At 51.4% G+C, this 22,878-nt stretch overlaps 1 protein-coding gene and 1 long non-coding RNA gene across 7 annotated transcripts in view; one reads left to right on the top strand and one right to left on the bottom strand.

Annotated features, from left to right (window-relative positions):
• The window catches only part of LOC141075035 (alanine aminotransferase 2), a 201,877-nt gene that overhangs the window by 27,244 nt on the left and 151,755 nt on the right, over positions 1-22,878 (bottom strand). For 2 of the 6 annotated variants that reach the window (XM_073562374.1, XM_073562375.1), the window contains one exon: positions 3,050-3,233. In XM_073562374.1, the coding sequence (XP_073418475.1) occupies positions 3,050-3,233 (184 nt within the window). The other 4 variants (XM_073562370.1, XM_073562376.1, XM_073562373.1 and 1 more) reach the window with 4 other exon arrangements.
• LOC141075036 (uncharacterized) lies at positions 3,784-4,493 on the top strand. The gene is made up of 2 exons (XR_012227264.1): positions 3,784-3,829; positions 3,957-4,493. It is a non-coding gene; the product is annotated as an uncharacterized lncRNA (long non-coding RNA).

Consider the following 22,878-nt stretch of genomic DNA (forward strand, 5'->3'; position numbering starts at 1 on the left):
ACAGTACCACTCCTCCTGTATATATACACTGCACAGTACCACTCCTCTTGTATATATACACTGCACAGTACCACTCCTCCTGTATACATACACTGCACAGTACCACTTTTCTGGCCATTAACCCTTTGCCTTGGTCCCCCTTCACTCTCTGTACGCTGGCGGCGCGGGGTCAGGTGGCGGAGCGCTGTGGTCGGGTACAGAGGGCGCCCGCTCGCACCTTGGTCACCAGTCACATTCCTGCACCGCCGTCAGCAGAACGTTTATCTCCAGGAGGCGATGACTTATTAAACCTGAGCAAACACAGGGGTGTGAGAATCCGCAGCCAACCGCCGGCCGCCTCGTACCGGCCCCCCGAGTGCGAAACTCGTGACCGGAGCCTGGGAAAGACCCCCAGCATCCGGCGTAAGACCCCGAGACAGAACAGAGACCGCCAGCATCCAGCGTAAGACCCCGTGACAGAACAGAGACCGCCAGCATCCAGCGTAAGACCCCGTGACAGAACAGAGACCGCCAGCATCCAGCGTAAGACCCCGTGACGGAACAGAGACCGCCAGCATCCAGCGTAAGACCCCGTGACAGAACAGAGACCGCCAGCATCCAGCGTAAGACCCCCAGCATCCAGCGTGAGACCCCGTGACAGAACAGAGACCGCCAGCATCCAGCGTAAGACCCCCAGCATCCAGCGTGAGACCCCGTGACAGAACAGAGACCGCCAGCATCCAGCGTAAGACCCCATGACAGAACAGAGACCGCCAGCATCCAGCGTGAGACCCCGTGACAGAACAGAGACCGCCAGCATCCAGCGTAAGACCCCGTGACAGAACAGAGACCGCCAGCATCCAGCGTAAGACCCCGTGACAGAACAGAGACCGCCAGCATCCAGCGTAAGACCCCGTGACAGAACAGAGACCCCCAGCATCCAGCGTGAGACCCCGTGACAGAACAGAGACCGCCAGCATCCAGCGTGAGACCCCGTGACAGAACAGAGACCGCCAGCATCCAGCGTAAGACCCCGTGACAGAACAGAGACCGCCAGCATCCATCGTAAGACCCCGTGACGGAACAGAGACCGCCAGCATCCATCGTAAGACCCCGTGACGGAACAGAGACCGCCAGCATCCATCGTAAGACCCCGTGACGGAACAGAGACCACCAGCATCCAGCTTAAGACCCCTTGACGGAACAAAGACCCCCAGCTTCCAGCGCAAGACCCCGTGACGGAACAGAGACCGCCAGCATCCAGCGTGAGACCCCGTGACTGTACCCAGTGAGAGGCTGTCAGCATTCTGGGCAGCACCCGTGACGCGAGCACTGTACATAGCGCCTACAGTGCGGAGCGGTGGAGGACGCGGTGCCCACAGGGCAGGTGCCATCACTATGTTCTTTGTGATGGCAGGGCACTAACAGGTGCGGCGCCTCCCGGACCACCACTGTGCAAGGGGGGGGAGGCGGCTGCACACCACAGGCCGGGACGGGGTGGGATGGAGTTACTGATACCGGGGAAGAAAGTGACGAGGATTTGGGGCAGAGAAAGTTTCAGAACAGATTTCCATGGGACTGCATGGCTCCCAATGCAAGATGCTCCTACACTCAGACTGGGGCTTCAGGGGTTAAATGCGGACCCCAAAACACAATGGGAGTGAATGGACCGCCCTTGGTTGCCATGACAATGAATGCGAGGGGCCAGGGAGACTGGACGGAGATGCACAACCCCCATTATCCCTCACATTCCGGGGGGGCACATGACAGGCAGAGGGGCCGCAGTCACCAGATCCGAGCTCCTCACAATCCTCTGCTGCACCCATCAAAACTCATCCTGAGCCCCCTGGTGCACGAGCCGCTGCGCCGGCCGCACTCCGGTATCACTCCTGACACAGTCATCCGGCCCCTCTGTGTCTGCAGGGCGCGGGTCACGGCTGGAAAAGAAGAAGTGACGAGAAGAAGAGGAAGTCCCAAAACTTCCCCTAACACAGAACATACAGGGGCAGCGGAGCCGCGACGGACGGACGGGGGGGGGGGGGGTGGCAGGACCGAGACGCGACAGACCGAGGGGGGGGGGCAGGACCGAGCCACGACGGACCGAGGGTGGGGGGGGGGCAGGACCGAGCCGCGGCGGACCGAGGGTGGGGGGGGGGCAGGACCGAGCCGCGACGGACCGAGGGTGGGGGAGGCAGGACCGAGCCACGACGGAGCCGCGACGGACCGAGGGTGGGGGGGCAGGACCGAGCCGCGACGGACCGAGGGTGGGGGGGGGCAGGACCGAGCCGCGACGGACCGAGGGTGGGGGGGGGGCAGGACCGAGCCGCGACGGACCGAGGGTGGGGGGGGCAGGACCGAGCCGCGACGGACCGAGGGTGGGGGGTGGTGGTGGGGGAGGCAGGACCGAGCCACGACGGAGCCGCGACGGACCGAGGGTGGGGGGGCAGGACCGAGCCGCGACGGACCGAGGGTGGGGGGGGGCAGGACCGAGCCGCGACGGACCGAGGGGGGGGGGAGGCAGGACCGAGCCACACTGGACTGGAGGGGGTAGCACCGAGCCACAACAGACTAGGGGGGGGGCAGCACTGAGCCGCGATGAACTGGGGGGGCAGGTTTGCTGTCAGTATAGACGGGGCAGTGATTACCTCCGGATACGGGTTGGGGGTGATAGTCCGGGCGCAGGTCGCTCACCTATGTAAAAGCTGCCGATCCCGGCCCCAGAGTGCAGGGGTCCGGACTTCAGCCTGGGCTGCAGCCATACAGGAGACGAATCATCCAGGAGGGTGGGAATGTGTACTGCAGCTACGGGGTCCATCACCTTCCTCACCACTACCACCCTCCTCTCCATCACTCTCACCTTCCTCCTCCTCACTTTCCTCACCTTCCTCCTCACTCTCCTCACTTTCCTCACCTTCCTCCTCCTCACTCTCACTTTCCTCACCTTCCTCCTCCTCACTCTCACTTTCCTCCTCCTCACCACTTTCCTCACTTTCCTCCTCCTCACTCTCACTTTCCTCACTTTCCTCACTTTCCTCCTCCTCACCACTCTCCTCACCTTCCTCCTCCTCACCTGCTGCAGCTCCTTCTCCAGCTCCCCGGCTCTGCTGACGATGGGGCCCCGCACCGCGTACTCCACCTTCCTGATGGCGGGGTTCATGGTCTCCAGCCGCAGGACCCTCCCGGCCGCCCCGTTCTCCGACATCCTGAGCGCGCGGTTCCGGTCCGGTTCTGCCAGCTGCGATCCGGAGTGAGACCTGAGGGGAGACAGGAGCGGAGAGCTGAGAACCCGCGCCCCGGAGCCGAGCCGCAGCATGACAAGCGGGAGCCGCGGAGAAAGCTGTCAGAGGACGGAGGAGACACTCCGGCGAGTGCGGGAGAGGGGAGGGGAGGGGAGGCTCACCGCTCCACGTGTGCGACCCTGCACGGCCTGCCGGGGCCGGCTATATACCGGGGGGCCGGAGAGGAGCCGCCCTGCGGACCGGGGCCAGCACACGGGAGGAGACGAGCCGGAGCGGAGCCAGCACACGGGAGGAGACGAGCCGGACCGGGGCCAGCACACGGGAGGAGACGAGCCGCCACCTGTCCCCAGGGCGCACCCAGTATTACCCCATAACATGACCTGCAGTCACTTAGAAGAAGGAGGGAAGAAAGGAGAGGAGGGAGAGACAGGTGAGGAGACAGGAGAGGAGAGACAGGTGAGGGGAGGAAGGAGACAGGTGAGGAGAGACAGGGGAGGAGAGAGAGGTGAGGAGAGAGAGGGGAGGAAGGAGGGAGAGGAGAGACAGGAGAAGAGAGACAGGTGAGGAGAAAAAGGAGAGGAGAGAGAGGGGAGGAAGGAGAGGAGAGACAGGTGAGGAGAGACAGGAGAGGAGAGAGAGGGGAGGAAGGAGACAGGTGAGGAGAGACAGGGGAGGAGAGAGAGGTGAGGAGAGAGAGGGGAGGAAGGAGGGAGAGGAGAGACAGGAGAAGAGAGACAGGTGAGGAGAGACAGGAGAGGAGAGAGAGGGGAGGAAGGAGACAAGCGAGGAGAAACAGGTGAGGAGAGAGAGGTGAGAGGAGGGAGAGGAGAGAGAGGGGAGGATAGGAACGGAGAGACAAGAGAGGAGAGACAGGAGAGGAGAAAACGGAGAGGAGAGAGAGGGGAGGATAGGAAAGGAGAGAGAGGAGAGGAGAGAGAGGAGACAGGGTAGGAGAGACAAGAGAGGAAAGACAGGTGAGGAGAGAGAGGGGAGGATAGGAAAGGAGAGACAGGTGAGGAGAGACCGGTGAGGACAGGAGAGGAGAGAGAGGTGAGAGGAGAGACAGGGTAGGAGAGACATGTGAGGAGAGAGAAGGGAGGATAGGAAAGGAGAGACAGAGGAGGAGAGAAAGGAGAGGAGAGTTGGGAGGAGAGAAAGATGAGAAGAGATAGGAGAGGAGAGAAGAGGAGAGACAAGTGAGGAGATAAAGGCAGGAGAGATGAGAAAGTAGAGGGAGAGGTGAGGAGAGACAAGAGAGGAGAGACAGGAGAGGAGTGACTGGGGAGGAGAAACAGGTGAGTAGAGACGGGAGGAGAGAAAGGTGAGGCGAGAAAGGAGAGGAGAGAGATGTGAGGAGAGACAGGACAGGACAGAAAGGCTGTAACGATAATGTAAAATATGACGTAAGATCCCCGGATTGTCATATTGCAGAATCTTCGATTCCCATACCGAACTCTGCTATGTCAGTGTGCGGGCTTGACCCCCCCCTGTTCTTTTACCTTCGCCAGCATATTTCGGCTCACTGGCAGCCTGTAACCTGAGCAGCCTCTCACCCCCTTGTTCCTCCCCCACAGCTCACACACACGACCAGTGTAAACTGAATTACTAGTCCCTGGCTTCCCACCTCCCAGCAGGGGGTCTCTTTGTCTCCAATATGTTCAACTACTCTCTTAGACAATAATGAGAATCTAATCATTGGGTAATAAAACGCTGCAAGTTTATGATTAAAATACGAAAGTTATATTTCTGCGATGTGCATCGACTAAGCTTCATAGCTAGTGTTGAGCATTCCGATACCTCAGGTATCGGCCGATATTCACTGTATTGGAATTCCGATACTGAGTTCCGATACTTTTATCATATCGAATACCGGAATCGGAAGTTCCCATAATGCTATGAGCCAGTTTGATTTGATTTAGCCAATGGGATTCCTCAGAAGTGTGGGCACATCCTGTTAGGCATGTAGAAATGTTAACTAATGGCATGGTTGTGATTGGCTGCTGAAATGATGTCATGATGCACTATAAAAGCCGCTGCCGCCGCCATTTCGGGTTCACTCTGCTGTGAATTCGGTTAGGGACAGGCTGCTGTTCAAGACTGTGAGGGACAGTTAGAGAGCGATTTTACAAATCACATTGTGCTTTACCCAGGCTACATTCTCAATAAGTGTAGCTTTCTTTTGCCTTGCAGCAGTGTTCACAACTGTCTGCAAGGTCTGTGTGAGTGCAGCTCACGCTGAGTAGTGTGTCCTGCAGCCACGTCTGGCTGTAGGCCACTCAGCGTGTGTCACTGCCTCATACATATTTTTCTTTTTTTGCTGCTCATTTTTCATTCTCCTATTAGTGTTCACTGTGCATCCATCCGTATCCATATACGTTGGTTGCAAACACTATAGGAGTAGACAGCGGACCCTCTCTGCAGCCTTTCAGTGCTAGTGCCCAGTTTGCTGCACTGTTCACAGCTGTCTGAGAGGTCTCTGTGTGTGAGTGCAGCTCACGCTGAGTAGTGTGTCCTTCAGCTACGTCTGGTTGTAGGCCGCTCAGCGTGCGTCACTGCCTCACACATTTTTCTTTTATTGCAGCTCATTTTTTATTCTATTAGTGTGCATCCATCCATATCCATATACGGTGGTTGCAAACACTATAGGAGTAGACATCGGACCCTCTCTGCAGCCTTTCAGTGCTAGTGCCCACTTATCTGCACTGTTCACGGCTGTCTGAGAGGTCTCTGACTGTGTGTGAGTGCAGCTCACGCTGAGTAGTGTGTCCTTCAGCTACGTCTGGTTGTAGGCCGCTCAGTGTGCATCACTGCCTCACACATTTTTCTTTTATTGCAGCTCATTAATTATTCTATTAGTGTGCATCCATCCGTATCCATATACGGTGGTTGCAAACACTATAGGAGTAGACATCGGACCCTCTCTGCAACCTTTCAGTGCTAGTGCCCACTTATCTGCACTGTTCGCGGCTGTCTGAGAGGTCTCTGACTGTGAGTGCAGCTCACGTTGAGTAGTGTGTCCTGCAGCTACGTCTGGTTGTAGGCCGCTCAGCGTGCGTCACTGCCTCACACATATTTTTCTTTTATTGCAGCTCCTTTTTTTTCTCCTATTAGTGTGCATCCATCCGTATCCATCTACATTGGTTGGTTGCAAACACTATATAGGAGTAGATAGAGGAGCCTTTTTTCTGGCTTGTGCCCTTCAGCTGCAGCCAGATTAGTATCACCCTATTTTTTGGAGCCTCATCTTTTGCATTGTAGGTTACCTGCCTGCATTGTAATAGCTCCAAAAAGTTAGTGATACTATCGCTTTCAAATCTTTGGTCACATCCTTTTAGTTTTTTTTTAAAAAAAAAAAGCAAAATAAAGTTCACCAAACACTCCATTTGACAGTTGTGTAGGCCACATTAGCTCCTATTAAAGTGTAGTCCACACACCCACTTCATAAAATTAGTGTTTCTTATACCTGTTAGCAGCTGTTCAGGAATAAGCACACTAAGGCCCCCCTTTGTACTTTTCTGCCTATCTTTATCAGTCTATCAAAATGAAGAAGGCAGGGAGTAAGGCACGTGGGCGTGGGGATTCTGCAGGGAGAGGACGTGGGGATTCTGCAGGGAGAGGACGTGGGGATTCTGTGCCTGCTGTTGGCACCAGTGAGTCAGCAGCCCCCAGTTTTAGCAGGCAACAGTCCTTTATGCGCAGCTTTGTAGGACCTCGCCGTACCCCACTGCTGCGGGAGGAACAAATTGAAGCCGTTGTCGGATGGATGGCAGCTAACGCATCGACTTCAATGACTTCCACGTCCTCTCAGGTCCAGAGCACTGAAGAGCAACTATCTGTCTCTTCACCACCTGCCAAAGTGCCCAGGCAGTCAGAGAGCCCTGGACAGGAGCCATCACAGTCTCTTCTTCTGTTCTCTGAATCTGTTGGCTTGGAAAGAGGGGGCCAGCCAAGCAGCATTCAAGAATGTGAAGAAGAGGGAGTATGCAGTGATGCGCAACTTCTTTGTCCCTCTGAATCTGAAGAGGCGGGTGGGCCAGTGCCTATGGTCAGCACACCTCAGTACGCATCAGATGATGACGAGACTCGGTTGCCACTTTCTGGTGCATACGGTGCTGGCGAGACAACCCAGGAGAAGCAGGTTTTTGAAGAGGGGAGTGTAGATGATGAGGTCCTTGGCCCATCATGGCGTGAGGAACAGGAAGGTGGTGGGAGCAGCTCTGAGGAAGAGATTCCCCGAACGGCCAAAACAGGAGGGGGCAGACTTGGTTGCCTGTAGCCTCCACTTCGGCACCCGTTAGGAGCATTCCTCTTTCAAAAGCCAAAACGGGCGCTCCCAAGACTTGCAGTGCGTGGTCCTTTTTTGAAACTGTTGCAGATGACATTTGCTTTGTCAAATGCAAGCTGTGTCATCAGAGAGTCAAAAGAGGGAAAAATGTCAGCAACCTCAATACCACTAATATGTGGAAACATGTGCGGACCAAGCACGAGGTGGAGTTACACAGACACACTGAAGACGTAGGCCAACCTACAGCACCACCTACCACCTTTTCAGCTTGTGTTGGGGCCTCTTCCTCCAGCTCACACACAGCTGGTTCGGCTTCCTCACAGGATCGCCAAGGAAGAACCTCTGGCACTGTTGTCCGGACACCCTGTGACATTCCATCCACAGCACCACGTTCCCTGTCATCCTCACTCCCAGGCCACTCTACAGCCATCGGTAGCACAGGCATGGGAGAAAAGGCGGCCATACTCCGCAAACCATCCCCGAGCACAGGCTCTGAATGCTGGCATTGCCAAACTACTGGCCCTTGAAATGCTCTCATTCAGGCTGGTGGAGACTGACACCTTCCGGAACTTCATGGCATTGGCAGTCCCACAATACACCGTGCCCAGCCGCTTTTATTTCAGCAGGCGAGCCGTCCCTGCCCTGCAGAAACGTGGAGGAAAAAATGCGCTACTAAACGCCGTCAGTAGCAAGGTCCACCTGACCACTGATGCGTGGACCAGTAACCATGGACAGGGACGATACCTTTCCCTCACTGCCCATTGGGTCAATGTTGTGGAGCCGGGTACAGATTTGGAGAGTGGTGATGTACGTATTTTGCCAACTCCACGGATTGCAGGAATCCAGTCTGTACACATTGACTCCTCCTCCTTCCCCTGTTTCCTCAGAAACAGCGCAGCAGGAGCCTGTTACGACCGATATGAGCACAGCCGTGGCCAAACGTCAACAGGCCATACTCAAATTAATTTCATTGGGGAATCGAAGCCACACAGCGCAGGAGCTCTGGAATGCCATCAAGCAGGAGAGCGACGTATGGTTTGTGCCAGCGAATCTCCAGCCGGGCTGGGTAGTGTGTGACAATGGCCGAAATCTGGTGGCAACTCTTGGCCTAGACAACCTCACTCACATCCCATGTCTGGCACATGTGCTGAACTTGGTCGTGCAGAGCTTTCTGAGGGACTATCCGGATCTTGATGCACTGCCGCATAGAGTGCGCTGACTTGCGGCGTTCCAGCATGGCAAGATCGCGCCTTGCTGCTCTGCAGCGCCGATTACGCCTTCTGGAACATCGCATCATGTGTGACCTACCCACCAGGTGGAAATCTACGTTACATATGTTGGAGCGGTTGTGTGAGCAGCAGGCAGCAGTAATGGAGTACCAGCTGCATCAGGCGCAAACAAGTCGCACTGTGCGCCGGTCACACTTCAGCACCACTGAGTGGGCCTCTATGAAGGACATCTGCCTCGTTTTGCGTGCCTTCGATGATTCCACGCGGATGGCGAGTGCAGATGATGCACTAGTCAGCATGACTGTCCCCCTTATCTGCCTGCTTCAAAAATCACTGCAAGCACTAAGGGATGAGGTTTTGGAAGAGGTGGAGGATGAGGAGTCACAAATGCCATCTGCTTCTGGACAGTCTGCACTACGTGATTCCTCACAAAGGCCTAGGCAGGGGACACTTTGTGAGGAGGATGACGAGGAGTCGATGGAGGACGAAGACATCACTCCAGAGGAGGGAGGTACACAAAGCTCTAGTCAGTATGTACAGCGAGGGTGGGGTGATGCAGAGCAGGCAGAGATCACGCCTCAAGCAGGGGACAGCGGTTCTTGGGCAGTTGGGAGTCTGCAGCACATGGTTGATTTCATGCTGCAGTGCCTGAGAAACGACCGCCGCATCGCCCACATTCTCAACACGGCTGATTATTGGGTGTACACTCTCCTAGATCCTCGCTACCGGGACAACTTACAAAGCCTCATACCACCGTTGAACCGGGAGCGTAAACTGCGGGAGTACCAAGACACACTGGTGCAGTCCATCATGTTCTCCATTCCAACCAACAGCAGTGGTGCTAGTGCTTTACAAAGCAGCTCTGTGCGTCGAGGCAGTGGAGGAAGCTCTACACAGAGGGAGCAGAGGCAGCGCCTCAGCACAAGGCAAGACCACTATGGCCCAAATGTGGCAAAGTTTTGTGTGTCCGCCACAATTGTCTACACCATCACAGACAGCTCCAGTCAGCAGGAAGCAAAGTTTCTGTCAGATGGTGACAGACTACATGTCTTGCCCTGTGACTTTACTTCCAGATGGCTCTTCCCCCTTCAAGTTTTGGGTCTCTAAGCTGGATACATGGCCAGAGCTTAGCCAGTATGCATTGGAGGTGCTGGCTTGTCCTGCTGCCAGTGTATTTTCGGAATGCGTCTTTAGTACCGCAGGTGGTGTACTAACAAACCGTCGCACGCGACTATCCTCCAATAACGTTGACCGGCTTACTTTTCTGAAAATGAACAAGGCCTGGATCTCCCCAGAATTTGCCAGTCCTCTTCCCGACTAAATAATTGGTTGGCAACTGTATCCGGGTCTCCTGTTGTGTTCATGTTTCTACCACCTGAACTGTAATCCCTGGGCTTCAACACAGCCAGTTGTCGCTCAGAAGTGCCATCTGGACAGAGAAAAACACTAGCTCCTGTGTTAGTGGGGTTCAGTAACGCCATCTGCTCCCCTGCTGTGTGGACGGCAAAGTCTCCTGCTCCCTCCACAATCGAACTACTACTGATTTTTAACCGTGCTCCACTTAGGCCTCTGGCTCCACTGTCTCTAGTATTTCCCCTGGCCTCCAACCCAGCCAGTTGCTGCTCTGAAGTGGCGTCTGCACAATCCACATTTGTTCCTGTGTTACTGGGGCTCAGTCACGTCAGTTAATCCCCTGATGTGTGTCCGGCAATGTCTCCTGCTCTGTCCACATTCCCATTACTAGCAGTGGGAATGTGGACAGAGCAGGAGACCTTGCCGGACACACATCAGGGGATCAACTGACGTGACTGAGCCCCAGTAACTCAGGAACAAGTGTGGATTGTGCAGACGCAACTTCAGAGCTGTAACTGGCGGGGTTGGAGGCCAGGGGAAATACTAGAGACAGTGGAGCCAGAGGCCATTGTGGAGCACGGTTACAATCAGTAGTAGTCTACAACCTATATAAAACTTGCTGCAAGTTGGCCTCCGCCTGCTGCATGATTGATCCTGGGCTCCAACAATGCCAGTTGGTGTTCAGAAGTGCCGTCTTCACAGAGAAAAACACACTAGCTCCTGTGTGAGTAAGGTTCAGTAACATCAGCTGTTCCCCTGCTGTGTGGACGACAAAGTCTCCTGCTGCCTCCACATTCACAAACCATCAGGCCTCAGCCTGCTCCATGCTTGATCCTGGGCTCCAACAACGCCAGTTGGTGTTCAGAAGTGTTGTCTTCACAGGGAAACACACACTAGCTTCAGTGTTAGTGGGGTTCAGTAATGTCTGCTGTTCCCCTGCTGTGTGGACGGCAATGTCTCCTGCTGCCTCCACATGCAAAAACCATCAGGCCTCAGCCTGCTCCATGCTTGATCCTGTGCTCCAACAACGCCAGTTGGTGTTCAGAAGTGCCGTCTTCACATAGAAAAACACACTAGCTCCTGTGTTAGTGGGGTTCAGTAATGTCAGCTGTTCCCCTGCTGTGTGGACGACAAAGTCTCCTGCTGCCTCCACATTCAAAACCATCAGGCCTCAGTCTGCTCCATGCTTGATCCTGGGCTCCAACAACGCCAGTTGGTGTTCAGAAGTGCCGTCTTCACAGAGAAAAACACACTAGCTTCTGTGTTAGTGGGGTTCAGTAACATCAGCTGTTCCCCTGCTGTGTGGACGGCAAAGTCTCCTGCTGCCTCCACATTCAAAAACCATCAGGCCTCAGCCTGCTCAATGCTTGATCCTGGGCTCCAGCAACGCCAGTTGGTGTTCAGAAGTGCCGTCTTCACAGAGAAAAACACACTAGCTCCTGTGTTAGTGGGGTTCAGTAACGTCAGCTGTTCCCCTGCTGTGTGGACGACAAAGTCTCCTGCTGCCTCCAAAATCACACTACATCTTACTTTCTACTCGCTCCAAGTAGGCCTCAGCCTGCTCCATGATTGATCCTGGGCTTCAACACAGCCAGTTGTTGCTTGGAAGTACCGTCCGCACAGAGAGAAACACTAGCTCCTGTGTCAGTGGGGTTCAGTAACGCCAGCTGCTCCCCTGCTGTGTGGATGGCAAAGTCTCCTGCTGCCTACACAGTCACACTACTACTGATTTTTAACCACGCTCCACTTAGGCCTCTGGCTCCACTGTCTCTAGTATTTCCCCTGGCCTCCAACCTCGCCAGTTGCTGCTCTGAAGTGGCGTCAGCACAATCCACACTTGTTCCTGTGTTACTGGGGCTCAGTCACGTCAGTTGATCCCCTGATGTGTGTCCGGCAATGTCTCCTGCTCTGTCCACATTCCCATTACTAGTAGTGTGAAAGAGGACTGAGCAGGAGACGTTGCCGGACACACATCAGGGGAACAGCTGACGTTACTGAACCCCAGTAACACAGGAACAAGTGTTGATTGTGCAGATGCCACTTCTGAGCAGCAACTGGCGGGGTTGGAGGCCAGGCTAAATACTAGAGACAGAGTGGAGCCAGAGGCCTAGTTGGAGCACGTTTTAAATCAGTAGTAGTCTACAATAGATATTAAACTTGTTGAAATTAGGCCTCACGCTACACCCTGATTGACTCTGGGCTCCAACATCGCCAGTTGCTGCTCAGAAGTGTCTTTGGCACGGGTACTCCCTCCTGCCCATCCTGGTTCCAGCATGCCTGCTGTTTCCGGGGAGTGTCAACGTCACTTTGCCACCAATACGTTGTCCTGTCGTGTTGCAGTCAGGTTAGCCGAGTCTATGGTGCCTGCAGTTTAGGTGCTTCCTATGTGGGCTGCGGGTTCTGGTAATAAAGGCTGGTTCCATAGTGCCAATAGGACAAGCACCCCCTGTAGGACTGTGGGTTTCGGTAACTGCAGCCAGCTCGCGGCCTTGCAACTTTGTATTTTTCATGGGTACCTTCTGGTACACATACGGGTTCCAGTACCATCAGCTGGTTCTCGGCAATGCCTTTGGCCGAGGTGCCTCCTTCTCGGTGTCCAAGTTCCAGCAACGTCTGCTGGTCCTTGGTAGTGCTTTGTAGCAGAGGTTCCTCCTGCTTAGTAACCATGTTCCAGCACCGTCAGCTGGTCCACAGTTGTGCCATTGGCTCTTGTTCCTTCAGCTGCCACTCTGGGTTCCAGCACCGTCAGCTGGTTCTCGGTAGTTCCATTGACTCTAGTAGCTTCTGCTACTCATCCGGGCTCCAGCACCGTCAGATGGTTCTCGGCAGTGTCTTTGGCATGGGTACTCCCTCCTGCCCATCCTGGTTCCAGCACGCCTGCTGTTTCCGGGTAGTGTCAACGTCACTTTGCCACCGACTCGTTGTCCGGTCGTGCTGCGGTCGGGTTAGCCGAGTCTATGATGCCTGCAGTTTAGGTGCTTCCTATGTGGGCTGCGGGTTCTGGTAATAAAGGCTGGTTCCGTAGTGCCAATAGGACAAGCACCCCCTGTAGGACTGTGGGTTTTGGTAACTGCGGCCTGCTCGCAGCCTTGCAACTTTGTCTTTTTCATGGGTACCTTCTGCTACCCATCCGGGCTCCAGCAGTGCCTTTGGCCGAGGTGCCTCCTTCTCGGTATCCGAGTTCCAGCAACGTCTGCTGGTCCTTGGTAGTGCTTTGTAGCACAGGTACCTCCTGCTTAGAAACCATGTTCCAGCACCGTCAGCTGGTCCACAGTTGTGCCATTGTCTTTTGTTCCTTCTGCTGCCACTCTGGGTTCCAGCACCGTCAGCTGGTTCTCGGTAGTTCCATTGGCTCTTGCAGCTTCTGCTACCCATCCGGGTTATAGCACCGTCAGCTGGTTCTCGGCAGTGCCTTTGGCCGAGGTGCCTCCTTCTCGGTATCCGAGTTCCAGCAACGTCTGCTGGTCCTTGGTAGTGCTTTGTAGCACAGGTACCTCCTGCTTAGTAACCGTGTTCCAGCACCGTCAGCTGGTCCACAGTTGTGCCATTGGCTCTTGTTCCTTCAGCTGCCACTCTGGGTTCCAGCACCGTCAGCTGGTTCTCGGTAGTTCCATTGTCTCTTGTAGCTTCTGCTACCCATCCGGGTTCCAGCACCGTCAGATGGTTCTCGGCAGTGTCTTTGGCACGGGTACTCCCTCCTGCCCAGCCTGGTTCCAGCACGCCTGCTGTTTCCGGGTAGTGGCAACGTCAATTTGCCACCGACTCGTTGTCCGGTCGTGCTGCGGTCGGGTTAGCCGAGTCTATGATGCCTGCAGTTTTAGGTGCTTCCTATGTGGGCTGCGGGTTCTGGTAATAAAGGCTGGTTCCGTAGTGCCAATAGGACAAGCACCCCCTGTAGGACTGTGGGTTTCCGTAACTGCGGCCTGCTCGCGGCCTTGCAACTTTGTCTTTTTCATGGGTACCTTCTGCTACCCATATGGGTTCCAGTACCGTCAGCTGGTTCTCGGGAGTGCCTTTGGCCGAGGTGCCTCTTTCTTGGTATCCGAGTTCCTGCAACGTCTGCTGGTCCTTGGTAGTGCTCTGTAGCACATGTACCTCCTGCTTAGTAACCGTGTTCCAGCACCGTCAGCTTCTCCACGGTTGTGCCATTGGCTCTTGTTCCTTCTGCTGCCCCTCCGGGTTCCAGCACCGTCAGCTGTTCCTCGCTAGTTCCATTGGCTCTTGCAGCTTCTGCTACCCATCCGGGTTATAGCACCGTCAGCTGGTTCTCGGCAGTGCCTTTGGCCGAGGTGCCTCCTCGGTATCCGAGTTCCAGCAACGTCTGCTGGTCCTTGGTAGTGCTTTGTAGCACAGGTACCTCCTGCTTAGTAACCGTGTTGCAGCACCGTCAGCTGGTCCACAGTTGTGCCATTGGCTCTTGTTCCTTCAGCTGCCACTCTGGGTTCCAGCACCGTCAGCTGGTTCTCGGTAGTTCCATTGACTCTTGTAGCTTCTGCTACCCATCTGGGTTCCAGCACCGTCAGCTGGTTCTCGGCAGTGTCTTTGGCACAGGTACTCCCTCCTGCCCAGCCTGGTTCCAGCACACCTGCTGTTTCCTGGTAGTGTCAACATCACTTTGCCACTGACTCGTTGTCCGGTCGTGCTGCGGTCGGGTTAGCCGAGTCTATGATGCCTGCAGTTTAGGTGCTTCCTATGTGGGCTGCGGGTTCTGGTAATAAAGGCTGGTTCCGTAGTGCCAATAGGACAAGCACCCCCTGTAGGACTCTGGGTTTTGGTAACTGCGGCCTGCTCGCAGCCTTGCAACTTTGTCTTTTTCATGGGTACCTTCTGCTACCCATCCGGGCTCCAGCAGTGCCTTTGGCCGAGGTGCCTCCTTCTCGGTATCCGAGTTCCAGCAACGTCTGCTGGTCCTTGGTAGTGCTTTGTAGCACAGGTACCTCCTGCTTAGAAACCATGTTCCAGCACCGTCAGCTGGTCCACAGTTGTGCCATTGTCTTTTGTTCCTTCTGCTGCCACTCTGGGTTCCAGCACCGTCAGCTGGTTCTCGGTAGTTCCATTGTCTCTTGTAGCTTCTGCTACCCATCCGGGTTCCAGCACCGTCAGATGGTTCTCGGCAGTGTCTTTGGCACGGGTACTCCCTCCTGCCCAGCCTGGTTCCAGCACGCCTGCTGTTTCCGGGTAGTGGCAACGTCAATTTGCCACCGACTCATTGTCCGGTCGTGCTGCGGTCGGGTTAGCCGAGTCTATGATGCCTGCAGTTTAGGTGCTTCCTATGTGGGCTGCGGGTTCTGGTAATAAAGGCTGGTTCCGTAGTGCCAATAGGACAAGCACCCCCTGTAGGACTGTGGGTTTCCGTAACTGCGGCCTGCTCGCGGCCTTGCAACTTTGTCTTTTTCATGGGTACCTTCTGCTACCCATATGGGTTCCAGTACTGTCAGCTGGTTCTCGGGAGTGCCTTTGGCCGAGGTGCCTCTTTCTCGGTATCCGAGTTCCAGCAACGTCTGCTGGTCCTTGGTAGTGCTCTGTAGCACATGTACCTCCTGCTTTGTAACCGTGTTCCAGCACCGTCAGCTTCTCCACGGTTGTGCCATTGGCTCTTGTTCCTTCTGCTGCCCCTCCGGGTTCCAGCACCGTCAGCTGGTCCTCGCTAGTTCCATTGGCTCTTGCAGCTTCTGCTACCCATCCGGGTTACAGCACCATCAGCTGGTTCTCGGCAGTGCCTTTGGCCTAGGTGCCTCCTTCTCGGTATCCGAGTTCCAGCAACGTCTGCTGGTCCTTGGTAGTGCTTTGTAGCACAGGTACCTCCTGCTTAGTAACCGTGTTCCAGCACCGTCAGCTGGTCCACGGTTGTGCCATTGGCTCTTGTTCCTTCTGCTGCCCCTCCGGGTTCCAGCACCGTCAGCTGGTCCTCGCTAGTTCCATTTGCTCTTGCAGCTTCTGCTACCCATCCGGGTTCCAGCACCGTCAACTGGTTCTTGGCAGTGCCTTTGGCCTAGGTGCCTCCTTCTCGGTATCCGAGTTCCAGCAACGTCTGCTGGTCCTTGGTAGTGCTTTCTAGCACAGGTACCTCCTGCTTAGCAACCATGTTCCAGCACCGTCAGCTGGTCCACAGTTGTGCCATTGGCTTTTGTTCCTTATGCTTCCCCTCCGGGTTCCAGCACCATCAGCTGGTCCTCGCTAGTTCCATTTGCTCTTGTTCCTTCTGCTAACCATCCGGGTTCCAGTACCGTCAGCTGGTTCTTGGCAGTTCCTCAGCCTTCTTGTACCTTCTGCTACTTTTCCAAGTTTGAGCTTGTGGAAATGGTTTTTGGTTCTCACGCTGGATCTCCCTGACGACGACCCTGAAGATGATGACCCTGAAGACCACGCCGAAGTAGACCAAAAAGATCACCCTGAAGAAGATGACAAAGAGGACAAAGAAGATGACAAAGAGGACAAAGAACATGAAGACAACCACCAAGATGCATAACAACAAGAGACAGAAGACCAAGAAGCAGAAAAACCAAAAGCAGAAGAACATTAAGCATAAGACTAAAAATCAGAGAAAATGATATTATCTAAATTATAAGCAGAAGAAGACTAAGCAGTGTATGGGGGAGAGTCCGTTCCTCCTCGTGGTGCCCCTGGAAAATGCCTGCTGCTGCAGGCCAAACTGAATGCGGACAAATCCTGTTGTAAATCTTTTGTGACAGGCAGAACGGAAGGTGTAATCTTCAAACTTTTATAGATAACAACTACAGGAATGCCTGTCACAAATAAGAATATGATGAAGAAGAAGAATAGGAAGAAGATGAAAAAGTGGAATATGAAGAAGAATAATAGTTCAATAAGAAGAATATGAAGAATGTAAAAAAAAAGAATAATAGGAAGAAGGTGAAGAAGAAGAAGAAGAAGATGAATAAGGTGAAGAAGTTGATGAAAAAGATGCTGCTGCTGAGGATGATGAAGGAGAAAGTGTGGGAGAAGTAAAAAAGAAGGTGAAGAGCATGGAAGTAGTGAAACATACATATCTGACAAAATATAAAAGAGGTTAACATAGTCAATATCTTTGTAACTCCGAACGTCTTTAAAAAAAACAACAAATTCCTGCTATTCCATTTGATTGGGCTAAACCTCTATGGCTTTAATGTCTCCTCCACCTCCCACAATACATTCTACATTATTATTAGTTGTTTTTCTTCGTGTAGAATTAACCTACAAGAAAAGAAAGGGTTTTTTTTAATTGCGATATTTCTGTCCCATTGACTTGAAAGGGACTTCCGGAATCGGAATCGGCGATACCCGATACTTTTTGGATATCGGCCGATCTAGTCCGATCCGATATTTTTCAATATCGGGTGGTATCGCTCAACACTACTCGTCTCCTATAAAGATGGTGCTCGTTTCATATAAATATGGGGCTCATTTCTTAAAAATATTGGGCTCGTCTCCTTTAACTGTTGGTCTCGTATCCTATAAACATGGTGCACTTCTATAAATATTTGACTCGTCTCCTATAAATGTTGGGCTCGCCTCCTATAAATGTTGGGCTCATCTCCTATAAACATGGTTCTCGTCTCCCATAAATGTTGAGCTCGTCTCCTATAAATGTTGGGCTCGCCTCCTATAAATGTTGGGCTCATCTCCTATAAACATGGTGCTCGTCTCCCACAAATGTTGGGCTCGTCTCCCATAAATGTTGGGCTCGTCTCCTATAAATGTTGGGCTCGCCTCCTATAAATGTTGGGCTCGCCTCCTATAAATGTTGGGTTCATCTCCTATAAACATGGTGCTCGTCTCCCATAAATGTTGGGCTCGTCTCCTATAAATGTTGGGCTCGTCTCCCATAAATGTTGGGCTTGTCTCCCATAAATGTTGGGCTCATCTCCTATAAATATGGGGCTTTTCGCCTATAAAAATTGGGCACATTTTTATTTATAAATATTGGGCTCATTTCTTATATATGTTGGGCTCATGTCCTATAAATATTGGACTCGTCTCCAATAAATGTTGAGCTCGTCTGCTATAAATATGGGGTTTGCCTCATAAATATTGGGCTCATTTCTTAAAAATATTGGGCATGTCTCCTATTAATATGGGGCACGTCTCCTATAATTATGATGCTCGTCTCCTATAAATATTGGGCTTGTTTCCTATAAATATTGGGCTTGTCTCTTATAAACATGGTGCACGTGTCCTATAAAGATGGGGCTCGTCTTTAATTATGGTGCTTGTCTCCTATAAAGGTTTGGCCGTCTCCTATAAAGATGGTGCTCGTTTCTTATAAATATGGGGCTCATTTCTTAAAAATATTGGGCTCGTCTCCTTTAACTGTTGGTCTCGTATCCTATAAACATGGTGCACTTCTATAAATATTGGACTCGTCTCCTATAAATGTTGGGCTCATCTCCTATAAATGTTCGGCTCATCTCCTATAAATGTTGGGCTTGTCTCCTATAACTATTGGGCTCATTTCTGATAAATGTTGGGCTCATCTCCTATAAATGTTGGGTTTGTCTCCTATAACTATTGGGCTCATTCCTGATAAATGTTGGGCATGTCTCTGACAAATGTAGGGATTGTCTCCTATTGACATTGGGTACATCACCCATAAATGTTGGGCTTGTCTCCTATAAATATTGGGCTTGTCTCCTATAAATGTTGGGCTCGTCTCCTATAAATATGGTTACATCACCAATAAATATTGGGCATGTCTCTTATAAATTTTGGGCTCGTCTCCTATAAGTATCGGGCTCATTTCTGATAAATGTAGGGCACGTCTTCGATACATGTTGGGCTGGTCTCCTATTGACATTGGGTACATCACCCATAAATATTGGGCTCGACTCCTATAAATATTGGGCACATTTCCTTTAAATATTGGGCTCGACTCCTATAAATATTGGGCACGTTTCCTATAAATATTGGGCTCATCTCCTATAAATGTTGGGCTTGTCTCCTATAAATATTGGGTACATCACCCATAAATATTGGGCACGTTTTCTATAAATAAGGGGCTTGTCTCCTATAAATATTTGGCTCATCTCTTATAAATATTGGGCTTGTCTCCTATACAGTGGAATGGAAAGTATTCAGACCTCTTTAAATTTTTCACTCTTTGTTTCATTGCAGCCATTTGGTAAATTCATAGAAGTTTATTTTCTCTCATTAATGTACACTCTGCACCCCATCTTGGCTGAAAGAAAACAGAAATGTAGAAATTTTTGCAAATTTATTAAAAAAGAAAAACTGAAATATCACATGGTCATAAGTATTCAGCCCCATTGCTCAGTATTGAGAAGCGCCTTTTGAGCTAGTACAGCCATGAGTCTTCTTGGGAATGATGCCACAAGTTTTTCACGCCTGGATTTGGGGATCCTCAGCCATTCTTCCTTGCAGATCCTCTCCAGTCCCATCAGGTTGGATGGTGAACGTTGGTGGACAGCCATTTTCAGGTTCAGGTCTCTCCAGAGATCCTCCATTGGGTTTAGGTCAGGGCTCTGGCTGGGCCAGTCAAGAATGGTCACAGAGTTGTTCTGAAGCCACTCCTTTGTTATTTTAGCTGTGTGCTTAGGGTCATTGTCTTGTTGGAAGGTGAACCTTTGGCCAAGTCTGAGGTCCAGAGCACTCTGGAAGAGGTTTTCATCCAGGATATATCTGTACTTGGCCTCATTCATGTTTCCTTCAATGGCAACCAGTCATCCTGTCCCTGCAGCTGAAAAACACCCCCATAGCATGATGCTGCCACCACCATGTTTCACCATGTTTCACTGTGGGGATTGTATTGGGCAGGTGATGAGCAGTGCCTGGTTTTCTCCATACATACCGCTTAGAATTATCACCAAAAAGTTATTTCTTCGTCTCATCAGACCAGAGAATCTTATTTCTCATAGTCTGGGAGTCCATCATGTGTTTTTTTTAGCAAACTCTATGTGGGCTTTCATATGTCTTGCACTCAGGAGAGGCTTCCGTCTGGCCACTCTGCCATAAAGGTCTGACTGCTGGAGGGCTGCAGTGATAGGTGACTTTGTGGATCTTTCTCCCATCTCCCTACTGCATCTGTGGAGCTCAGCCACAGTGATCTTGGGGTTCTTCTTTACCTTTCTCACCAAGGCTCGTCTCCCACGATTACTCAGTTTGACAGGACGGCCAGGTCTAGGAAGACTTCTGGTGGTCCCAAAACTTCTTCAATTTAAGGATTATGGAGGCCGCTGTGCTCTTAGGAACCTTGAGTTCTGCAGAAATTCTTTTGTAACCTTGGCCAGATCTGTGCCTTGCCACAATTCTGTCTCTGAGCTCCTTGGCCGGTTCCTTTGACCTCATGATTCTCATTTGGTGTGACATGCACTGTGAGCTGTGAGGTCTTATATAGACAGGTGTGCGCCTTTACACATCAAGTCCTATCAGTGTAATTACACACAGCTGGACTCCAATGAAAGAGTAGAACCATCTCAAGGAGGATCACAAGGAAATGGACAGCATGTGACTTACATATGAGTGTCTGAGCAAAGGGTCTGAATACTTATGACCATGTGATATTTCAGTTTTTTTAATAAATTTGCAAAAATTTCTACATTTGTTTTTTTCAGTCCAGATGGGGTGCAGAGTGCACATTAATGAGAAAAAAATGAACTTTTTTGAATTTACCAAATGGCTGCAATGAAACAAAGAGTGAAAAATGTAAAGGGGTCTGAATACTTTCTGTACCCACTGTAAATATGGGGTTTATCTCCTATAAATATTGGGCACGTCTCCTTTAAATATTGAGCTTATCTCCTATAAATATTGGGTACATCACCTATAAATGTTGGGCTTGTCTCCTATAAAAATTAGGCTCATCACCTATGAATGTTGGGCTCATCTCCTGTAAATATTGGGCTCACCTCATATCAATATGATTCTCGTCTCCTATAAATAAAGGGCTTGTCTTCTATAAATGTTGGGCTCGTCTCCTATATATATTGGGCACATCACCTAGAAATATTGGTCTCGTCTTCTATAAATATTGGGCTAGTCTCCTACAAATATGGGGCTTGTCTCCTGTATGTACGTATATATATATATATATATATATATAGAGAGAGAGAGCGCATGTCTCCTGTAAATATTTAGCTCATATCCCATAAATATTGGGCTCGTCTCTGATTAATATAGGGCTCGCCTCCTATACATGTTGGGCTTGTCTCCTATAAATTGTCATGATCCAGCGTGGATCTGACAGATTAAATGGATAAGTGAACTTTTTTTCCTTTGGCTAGGTGACAAAGTGATGTGATTGCCCCCAGTGGCCATTAGAATTATTACACGTGGTGTCGTTCATTCTAAGTTGCCCCGGTGGTGGTGAGTGGTAGTGCACTTTAATTTCTTTGGTTTAGTGCACGTAATTATAATTCAGGTGTGAGGCTCTATAAAAGGGAGCCAGGTGTTTTCAATCACTGTTGGTGATATTGTGTTCATCATTTGGGAAGCAAGCCTGGGTGAGGAAGGAGCTGAAAATGAGTCCTGCGCAGCCCAGCCAGAGGGGACGAGTGGCAGCTATGTGGTCTGCAAGAAGGGCTGGCATGGCGTGGTGGAGTCACAGTTTATGGTGTCGGCAGGAAGTGCTTGCATGGCTTGGTGGAGTGACGACTATGGAGAGAGTTGCACTCAGCATGTGGGACTTGGTTGCTGAGAGCTGGACTCAAGCATGCTTGACTTTTTGGGCAGGAGCTGAACTCATCTTTGGGACTCTGTTACTGGACTTCTGCAATTGGTGGTGGACTCTGCTCCAAGGCTGCACTATGGTGAAGGATCCAGTTATGGTGATGGATCCGGGTGGAGGAGAAGATGCACACAGGTGGTGGGCTCTGTTGCTAGGAGCGTACGCAACAGAGCAAAGCTAAGTGGTGTTTCCCCTGTATTGTCATTTTCCCTCATGTGTGTTTAGTGCAGTGGTGGGATTTGTTTCCGCACCGACCAATTCCCTAGTGAGGTGTTAGGTTCAGGGCGAGCTAGGGTTTTTAGGTTCCTGTGCATCGCCCGGTGCGGAACCGGCATAGGGAACGTTAGGAGTGCAGGGACACTGGCTCAGGGGAGCACAGGAGGTCTCCACTTCCCTATTCCCTATTGCAGGGCCCACCATTGTTAATGTTACCCAGGTTCCCCTTTATTATTTAAATTCGCCTTACTGGAGGCGGGGTTTCCAGACTACTTTATATATACGTGTAATATCTAAATTCGCCAGTTGGAGGTGGTGTATCCAGCTGCACGTCCTATTATTTAAATTTGCCCAACTGGAGGCGGTGTATCCAGGGTCACGTGTGTCATATGGGTTCGCCTTGCGGAACTCGCTGCGTCCAGACACACGTGACCGTGACATAAATATTGGGTACATCACCTATAAATATTGGGCTTGTCTCCTATAAATATTGAGTACATCACCTATAAATATTGGGCTTGTCTCCTATAAATATTGGGCACATCTCCTGTAAATATTGTGAACGACTGGTAAAAATATTGGGCACTTCTCATATAAATATTGGGCTCGTCTCTGATAAATGTTGGGCTCATCTCCTATAAATATTGGGCTTGTCTCCTATAAATGTTGGGCTCATCTCCTATAAATATTTGGCTTTGTCTCCTATAAATATGGGACTCGTGTCCTATAAACATTTGGCTTGTCTCCTATAAATGTTGGGCTCATCTCTTATAAATATGGGGCTCGTGTCCTATAAATGTTGCGCTCATCTCCTATAAATATTGGGCTTTGTCTCCTATAAATATGGGGCTCATCTCTTATAAATATGAGGCTCGTGTCCTATAAATGTTGGGCTCA

The sequence above is a fragment of the Dendrobates tinctorius genome, unplaced genomic scaffold (genome assembly GCF_039654945.1).
Source record: "Dendrobates tinctorius isolate UK_male_01 unplaced genomic scaffold, ASM3965494v1 ptg000349l, whole genome shotgun sequence".
In the NCBI taxonomy this organism is placed as follows: Eukaryota; Metazoa; Chordata; class Amphibia; order Anura; family Dendrobatidae; genus Dendrobates; species Dendrobates tinctorius.